Here is a 9395-nt window from a genome sequence, read left to right as displayed (position 1 = left end):
CTCTTCGACTCCTCCGCCCTCCAGCCTTTCCCCCAATTATATTGTGCCGTTATATCCTGAACTCTCGGGATCGGCCACCCTTTTCATATCCCTCCGCGTAGGGCTCCGTTCCTTTTAACTCTGATTTTACTCCGATTATTTCCTCGTTTTATCATAATATATCATGAGTATTGTAACGCGAACGGCACGAATAAATGGACGTCTCGATTCGAGAATTACCTACGCATTAATAGTACGGAATATTATTATTTCGTACGGGGCCGATTTGTCGACGAGTTGTGGCGACATTGGATCCACGGAGCGATGATGTCACGCACTCACGTCTCACCGACGCGTCAACACGGGTGTACGTGGACAGTGGAAACGCATTATTCAAATCATTGACAGACTGTATAGGTATATGTCTGCCGAAACGTAGTAAAGGCGTGTGTGTCGTTGACTACTGAGTATTGACATCAACAAATATTGAACATTGAACAATAATAATGTAGGTGTACGCGTTGGAAGTGCCATAATGGTGTAATGTGCATATGAATTTATACGAGAGCATAGTAAATGTGCCAGTGCCATGCGGTTATCACGACGATAATATTGAAATATCGTGCCGTTGCGTATTGCGTACATGGATACCTACACTAAACGACCGATTTGATTTTATATAGCTACCTATACTACACAACCGTACGAGTATTATTAAGTAATGTTGTTTACAATGTTCGGAACTCCGAGGTCAAATACACCGTTTCCAGATATAAAATAAATATTTTATTTCACGGGCTATGATACGTAATATTATACGTGTTCGCACGTTTTCCTTTTGTAATTTCGTAGAACGAATTTCGTTTGGTCGAAATTAGTACTTATTTACGTTTTACAATATGGTATATATTGACGGTACATCATAATATTAGAGTTAGCATTTACGAAAATGTGTTGGGTATAATGTATGTCTGCGACTTTTATCGCTTTGACGTTTTGTAATCAATATACTATTACCATATACTTAAATGTATAATGACATTAATACTACAATGCAATATTAACAATATTTATTTCTACAGTACCTACCTATTTCATATTTTCTCATTTAATCATGTTTTTCTAATTTTTCATAATAATTATTTATACCCATCTGGCTACTTCCATATTTTTTCTATTCCTTGGAAAATCTGCAACTCGGAGTTCTTCTACAGTTCTAACTATACTGATTAGCTATATACTAGGAATTTCGTTTTTTAGTGAACCTTTATTTTAACAATATTTTAATTCTTAGTTATTTTTAGATTATTGTTTTAATTAATATAATAATATACTAGTCAGTAGTCTGTGATAAAAAATTAATAATCAATGTATTTTTAATTTTTATGGACCCTATACTGCTTCTGATTGTAATCTTTAAACACAAACAATAATACCACTAATAGAAAAATTAAAGTCCTACAATTTTTATCAAAATAAACAAAAATATAATTATTATAAAATAATTAACAAGTATTCTTTCATTAAATATTTTAAAGAAAAAAGTTTTAAATATGTCCTCACAACCAAAACTATGTACCACAGAATAAATTTAATTACCTAGATAGTTTTTTTTTTTTTAATTGGCTGCAACTACTACATACTACTTAGTACTTACCAACAATGGCTCCAGAATTGATTAGTTACTTAAACCAGACATGTATTTAGAGGTTTTCAAATGTACCCTGACACCCTGTTCCCAGGGGCTGTAATTTTTTAATTCATTCAGGGTGCTGAAAATGTATATTGACATATGATTATTGAGTATTAATTGTATTGGAAAAAAATGTTATTAGATATTTTAATAACTATTAAAACCTTTTGTTAAAAAGAGCCTGTACGTGACTTGTTTTTATGTACCAAAACATGCCGATGCCTTTACAGTTTACGGGAAAACTCTCACTCGTAGAACGATTCGATTTCGATAATAATTTTTTTTTTTAAGATTAACACTTCTGATAAAGCTCATTGGACTTGTATTTTCGATATCCTATTTCTAAACAAAATGATAGGTTTTTGAAAACGACCAATTTTTACAAGCTTTTGTTATTTTTATTATGTTTGATTTAAGCAACATAATTGAAAATCGAAGTTCAATGCGCCCTGTAGAAAATTATCCTCTACCTAACAAAAAAAAAATTAATCTAACCTAAACACTCTACAATGCGTAAGAGTTTTTCCTGTAAAGCGTGTTTTGAGAAAAAAAATAAAAATCATGCTTTTTATTTTTGGTCAACGGTGCCTTTGACAAGTGTGTGCGTGCAAGGCGTGTGTAGATAGCCCTTTACCCACTTAGAACCACACTCACACTAATTATCATTACCGACTAATTATTATTACAAATAAAATGAAGATCAAAAAAATATTCGATAGTAATAAATGTAACATTGTTATGTAAAATGAATGATCGATGATATCGATAGCCCCAACGTAAAATACAAAAGGACACAAGCCCCATTTATCTGAGTTTTCAGGTTAGTCAATAAACGGTTTTTATATTATTTTACATTCTAAAACTCTGATCAATTCTGAACAATGAATGTAGGTAGGTATATTGAATTTCCAATGTTTTTTTTCCGTCTGTCATCACCTTTTGACATTTGGGCCAGTAGAAAAGCTTTGATACCAACTTGATTGGTGGTTCCTGGTAGCAAATTGAATATTATAGTTATTTCATTGAGGGGTCAAAAGTAAAATTTCCCAGTACTTTTTAAAATAACAGGGAAAAACAAAAAAAAACTGGAATTTTTACGCGAAGCGAAGCGAAATTTACCCAAATTTCAATTGACTCGTTAAACAATAATTCATTGCAACAATCTTTTTTTATTTTTTTATTTAGAAAATGTACAATCTGTAATACTAGACACAATAGGTAAAATAGATGACTAATAAAACTAAATAATCACTCTTCACTATAAATATTGCCAACAAATATTAAAAATATAATAAAAACGTCTTGTCATAAGTCGTTATAAATTTATAATTTATAATATACATCAGTCAAATGAACCTTTTGAAAGAGTAGAAAAATCCGTGGCAATTCCAATACAATTTTAGCAATACTATATTATTATATAGGTAAATTATATTGTACCCTCATGTTATACTGTGCTATGTGGAGTGTTATAATGTTTTGCAATACAACTAATAAGTATAAGAAGTAAGTACTAAAGTACCTATGCAACTATCACTAAAAACACCGTTTTCATATAGAGATATATCTTATAGCCACGGACTAAGATAGGTTAGGTTATATATTAATTTTTATATATTATTTATTATATATTAACCTAACCTAACCCATCTTAGTCTGTGCTTATAGCATCCTGCTCAATATACGCAGCAGTGGTACCTACCTATATGTAGGATTTTTTTTTAAGAGATGATATGACCAAAACTATTTTGCACATTAAGTGCGAGGGAGATAGATATCCCCTAGAATAATCCACGGATTTTATTATCGCTGGTATTAACAATACCCACCATTCACCAACACCAACACCATCAACCACTCTTCCTATTAATTAGTTACAACAGTTTTTAAAAAAAATAAGGAAAATTAAATTAACCAAAAAAAATGGCTCTGGGGTGTGATACATCACCCAGGTCACCTGTCAATACGCCACTGATATGCAGTAATTATAGGGTTACGCGTAAAAACCTGGAATTTAATACCTGGACGTAGATATTTGGACTGTAAAAAATTGAAATTTAAAATTTGAAATCCATAAAAATCTGGAACGGATAAAACTGGACGGTACAATTTTGAAACACACACACGCATATACAGGGACGGAGTAGTTGTTGATGTAATTTATAAATGAAAATCACTTTTCCTTTTTTTTAAAAGAGAACTCTTCTTTTGCAATTCTTCTATAATTTTATATGAATCTAATAGTGTTAATTTCTGTTTTTCCATAGCCATTAACATGAATTCTTCTAGTTTTGAATCCGAAAGTTGACTACAAAGTCTTGACTTAATGTTTTTTAAGAAAGAAAAAGATTTTTCATATGATATTTGGGTTGATGGTAGAGTAAGTACATATTTGTGTGCTAAAAATGAAATAAAAAAATGATGTTAGGCTCTTAGAAGCCTTTGCTTCTAAAAGTAGTTTTTTTTCATGGAATTTTTTCAACTCCTCCTTTTTTATTGCAGTCTGATCCATCCATTTTCATTTTATTTTATAATTCACAACTATTAGGTACTATTGTAATACAAAATATTTTATCAAATATTCCTAGTTAAGCACTTAGTAATTAAATTGTAAAATTAACCAAATTGTGAACTGCTGACTGCCGAATGCTGATAAGTGCTGAGGTTTTGAATGACGATTGATATTTTATATAAATAATTTAATTTATAGATAAAAAATAAAAATATTCCTATTTAACTACTTGAATCATTCAAAGCCGTCATTACCCGCAACCCGCCGGCCCATCTGATCGACGACAACTCGAATAACCAATTATTTTACTGTCCACGGAGGTTGATTTTTTGTATGATTATTGTTATTTCTAATATTTCTTATTGATAATTAATATTATTATTCAGTTCAGTTGTAGACATTATATTATTACAATTTAACACGCTTTACGTTATAATATTATAGACTGTTATTACTTAATATCACTAATATCATTGATTATAGAATGAATAATTTAAAATCAACGGTAATATTTATTAGGTTATATTTAATTCTACTTTTCTGCTATTTACTTAGTATGCGGCCCATCGGGGATTTCCCGATTTCCCTATGGCCCAATCCGTCCCTGCGCATATATGTAATTCATAGCTATACAATTTGAACATGTCATATTTTTTTAACTTCCTACCTATATGATAAGAATATGAAAGTGTTTGTAGTTTTGATACATTTTGTCGAAATCTGAACTTTACATGCTTATAAAAAAAAAAAAACATACCTGAGTATCTTTAATGCAGCATAGGTAAATATAATTGCATAGTTCAGTTTTCAACAAAATTTATCAAAACTACAAACATTTTCATATTCTTATCATATAGGTAGGAAGTTGACCTAGAGATGCCCTATCCCCAATACTCTTTAATATAGCATTAGAAATGGTAGTTAGAAAAACTCAGAAGAAATATGGTGGGGTATACTTGAAAGAGAACAGAAGACAATGCGGAGTCCTAGCGTACGCAGATGATATTATCATATTGGGATCAGACAGTCAAGAAGTCAAAGCAGGAACCAAAGAACTAATAATAAACAGCAAAGACATTGGATTACAAATAAACGAAGGAAAAACCAAATATATGGTTATATCTAGGCGAGAAAATTACGAGGAAAATTTAGAAGTTGAGAATTATAAATTTGAAAGAGTGCAAAATTTTAAATACTTGGGTGTTACAATAAATAGCAAAGATAATAATCACAATGAAATTAAAAGAAGACTAACTGCAGCAAATAAATGCTATTATGGAGTAACGAGTATACTAAAATCAAAACAGGTATCACTCAAATCAAAAATTACAATATACAAGGTAATTATCAGACCAGTCCTTTTATATGCGTGTGAAACATGGCCAACGACTAAAGGAGACGAAGACAAATTAGCAATATTCGAAAGAAGAATATTAAGAAGAATTATTTGGGCCAAAAATAAATAACATAGCACAACAATATGAGAAAAGAAATAATATAGAAATACAACAATTATCTAAAGAGCCAGACATAGTAGCAGTATTAAAAAATAGGAGAAAGGCATGGGCCGGTCATGTATGGAGGTCAAATGGTCTAATGAAAGAGGTTTTAAATTGGAAAGCCCCAGGGGAAAAGACCACTTGGCAGGCCGAAACAAAGGTGGATTGACAAATTGGAGAAGAATTTAGCAGAGATTGGAATACGAGATGGAGAAACAATAGCACAGGACAGAGACAGATGGAAGAAAGTTTGTGTTGCGGTAATGGGCCTCAATGGCCTTTAGAAACCGAAGAAGAAGAAGAAGAAGATGATAGGTAGGAAGTTCAAAAAATATGACATGTTCAAATTGTATAGCTATGAATTATATATATGCGTGTGTGTGTTTCAAAATTGTACCGTCCAGTTTTATCCGTTCCAGATTTTTATGGATTTCAAATTTCAAATTCCAGTTTCTTACAGTCCAAATTTCTACTGTCCAGGTATTAAATTCCAGAGTTTAACATTCCAAGTTTTTGCAGGTCGCCACTTAAAACAATTTAGAGCTTGATGGACTTATGATTATGTACAATAAATATTATAATTTATTACAATTGAATTGTAATATTATATTATTTAAATTCAAGCGGGAATTAATGTTGGTATATTATTATGATATTAAATATCTATGATAGCACTTATCACCGCAATGTTGATAATTGATATACTATCATTATTAATATCACAGACCGTGGACCAATCCATGCCCCATGCTTTTAGTACTTGCTAGTTGCTACTCCTACCGTAGTACGTGAAACGACAACTTATTAGTATTCACTAGTATTATATATTTATATAGTTTCTCGTCGGATGTGTAATTAAGCACTGTGGTCTGTGATTTAAAATAACCAAATGATCAAAGACTAAAGTATTTAAGTATTAACGAAGTAATTTCATTATGCGTTTAACCAATGTTACGTATTTTCGCGATATGCGAAGATACACGAAAAATCCACTCGAAGTTAAATTCGAGGAACTATTGCCGCTTAAATTGAAAGAAAAAGTATCTGGTAAAGGAGATAGGTCCAAAGAACGTGCATGTGTTCATGAGATATCTATCATGTTTGCCTGCTTCAAAAAAAATGAATTTGATCAAGCCCGATGTTCAGATGAAATTACCAAGTTTCAAGCATGTGCAACTAAAAATTATGCTGACAAGTTTAAAAGAAAACAAGACAGGCGAGAAGGAAATATTTCTACCGGAAAAGACAATCTTACACCTAGAGAAATCAATTATCTTCTGAAAAAGTATCCAAATCCGTAAAATTGAGTTTCTAGAATTTTTATCATGGTACAAGTAGTTATTTAAATTTATTAAACTGTAATATTTATTTAAAATGTAAAATTTGTTTGTTAACACTGTGTTGCAAAATAAAATAAAAAATAAGTATAACAATTATATTGCTATTAATTTGTCAATATTATGATTATCAATGACTAGCTGACCCGGCAATGCTTCACTATTGCAAGATTTCTCAGATATTATATTAATATTTATTTTCTGGATGTTAAATAATTATTTTTGTTTTAGACCATTTTTAGTCATGTCTCCGTGGTAATGCATCCATATAAATTTAGTGTCGCCACTGCAGGTTCTTCATACTGTTGAAAAAAAATTATATCGTCTGTTTTTGGTTACTAAGGTTACCAAACAATTATTGTATTAATAATACTATAATTTTAAAATGTTCATAGGGTATCTCTCCGACAATTGTTTTAAAAGATACAAAATAGAACTTTTAATTTTTAATTTTGACCTTTCAAGAGTTTAGCTAAATACAATTTGCTTCCAGAACCTCCATTGATTAATTATAAATACTAATAATAGATACTCGGATAAATTTAATTGTTTTTTTTTTTTTTTGCTAAACTAAATAATTATAATAACTGTTTATTATTCCACATTGTTACCGATCTGCTTAGAAGCATCTGTTGTTGTTGAGTTTGATTTTTATTTATTTTCAGCCAGCGAGTATTTCTTACAAAAAAAGGTTTAGGTATACAATTTACACGTTTATTTTAATTTATAATAACTAATTATTTATTAACTTTTTATCGGACTAAATTAATGCCTAAAACCTTTTTTGTGATGTCCTCTTTAAATTTAAAAAAACTGCACAAAAATTGAATAAGTATAGTTTGGGAGTTAATTCCAAACAAGAGAAAGTGACTTTATTTTATTTTATTTTCAATCTGTGCTCTGGCGCTCTCCGCACGCTAATAATAGGCTATATACATGCTTATATTTGTTATGATGCATCTTAATTAAAATTTGAACAAATATTATATGAGTTAATAAACTTCATGTAGGTAGGTATCAATGATAATTTTACCTGTATGAAGGATTTACAAAAAATCAGTGGTTGTTTTGGGATTCAATTGTGACTGAGGCAACTTAAATTCTTATATACATGTATTTTATGATAAAATATGTTAATATTAAATCTAGTATTATAGGTAGGTTTATATTAATCCTCAAGAGCAGAACAGTGAACTAAACAACTAACACTGTTATATACATTTTACCACAAACCCAGGCTCAAGATATATGTTCAATAACATCTTCCGTATAAACATTATTTTTACCGGTTTATTGGCATCTAAACATGAGTCTAAAAAGCTATCCTTTTCCACCACACTTAGTATATCTATGAAATGCTATTTTGAACTTTTTTTATTGCTAGGTAATTACTAGTTTAATAAAATACATATAATAATGTAATATAACACAAATTTATAATTATTTAAAAAAATAAAGGCTAGATTTGGTATAGATTGATAGATTTCCGCCATATGCCAGTATTTCAAGTCACAGATTATATGGGTATAATATTCGTAGCAATTCCAATACAATTTTAGTAATACTATATTATTGATTATTGTACATAGGTACCTATGATACCTGGATTATATTGTACTGTGTAATGATTTTTTTTATATTGTTTTGTGATGCTAAATATGTTTTGTGATATAAGTAGTAAGACTGAAGTAACGAAACAACTATTAGAAAAAAACAACGTATTCATATTCCATAATCCATACTATAGACTGTATAATGCTATACACATACATTTTAAGGTATCCCGCTCAATATATGCAGCACGATCTAAGTTCTCAGTTCGTGATATGCAGTAATAGCACAGATGTCGAAGTATATAAAATAATAATATTAATACGATTTAATAAATACATTAATTTACTATTTAGCCATGGTTATTACTCATTAGTTATAATGTTATATTCTGTATTTCTGTGGAAGTATTTCATTTTTCGTTTTCGTATAATAATAATATAATCACTAATCAGGTATCTACAACTATCTAGCTGATTATCTATATCTGTAGCCCGGCATGTTTGTACTTTAGTGTTTATACCGCACTTGGAGTTTGGACCAGGAGTCTCGACGTCGGTGTTACCACGGATATAGATATACATGTTGCACATCGCCCCATAGTAAACAGCTTTCCAAGTGACTATTTAAAACAACTGTAAAAAATAATGACTAGCGCTTTTTATCAACACTCTACAAAAAGTGTCAACATTTAGAACTAACTTCATACCTATATATCTATAATCGGTTCATTGTGATCTGCCGCTTGGAGCGCTACTGGTTATTTTTTGCTGGTCAGTTGGTCAGTAGTTCATGACGACCGTCTTATCAGATGCCGATTGGCA

General features: G+C 30.4%; 1 protein-coding gene and 1 long non-coding RNA gene across 2 annotated transcripts; one reads left to right on the top strand and one right to left on the bottom strand.

Moving 5' to 3' along the window:
- The first annotated feature begins 6430 nt into the window (after positions 1 to 6430).
- On the top strand, positions 6431 to 7119 carry LOC111042551 (coiled-coil-helix-coiled-coil-helix domain-containing protein 1). The gene has a single exon (XM_022327197.1). It carries the CDS (start codon positions 6619 to 6621, stop codon positions 6982 to 6984), a length of 366 nt encoding a protein of 121 aa, XP_022182889.1. The 5' UTR covers positions 6431 to 6618; the 3' UTR covers positions 6985 to 7119.
- Positions 7120 to 8993: 1874 nt separating this feature from the next.
- On the bottom strand, positions 8994 to 9381 carry LOC111042549. Its single transcript, XR_002605470.1, has 2 exons — positions 9281 to 9381; positions 8994 to 9206 (listed from the first exon to the last, which is right to left on the bottom strand). It is a non-coding gene; the product is annotated as an uncharacterized LOC111042549 (long non-coding RNA).
- Between the last annotated feature and the right edge of the window lie 14 nt (positions 9382 to 9395).

The sequence above is a fragment of the Myzus persicae genome, unplaced genomic scaffold, assembly GCF_001856785.1.
Source record: "Myzus persicae strain clone G006 unplaced genomic scaffold, MPER_G0061.0, whole genome shotgun sequence".
Lineage (NCBI taxonomy): Eukaryota > Metazoa > Arthropoda > Insecta > Hemiptera > Aphididae > Myzus > Myzus persicae.
Note: the sequence above shows the minus strand (reverse complement) of the source record. Positions and strands in the feature narration are given on the sequence as shown.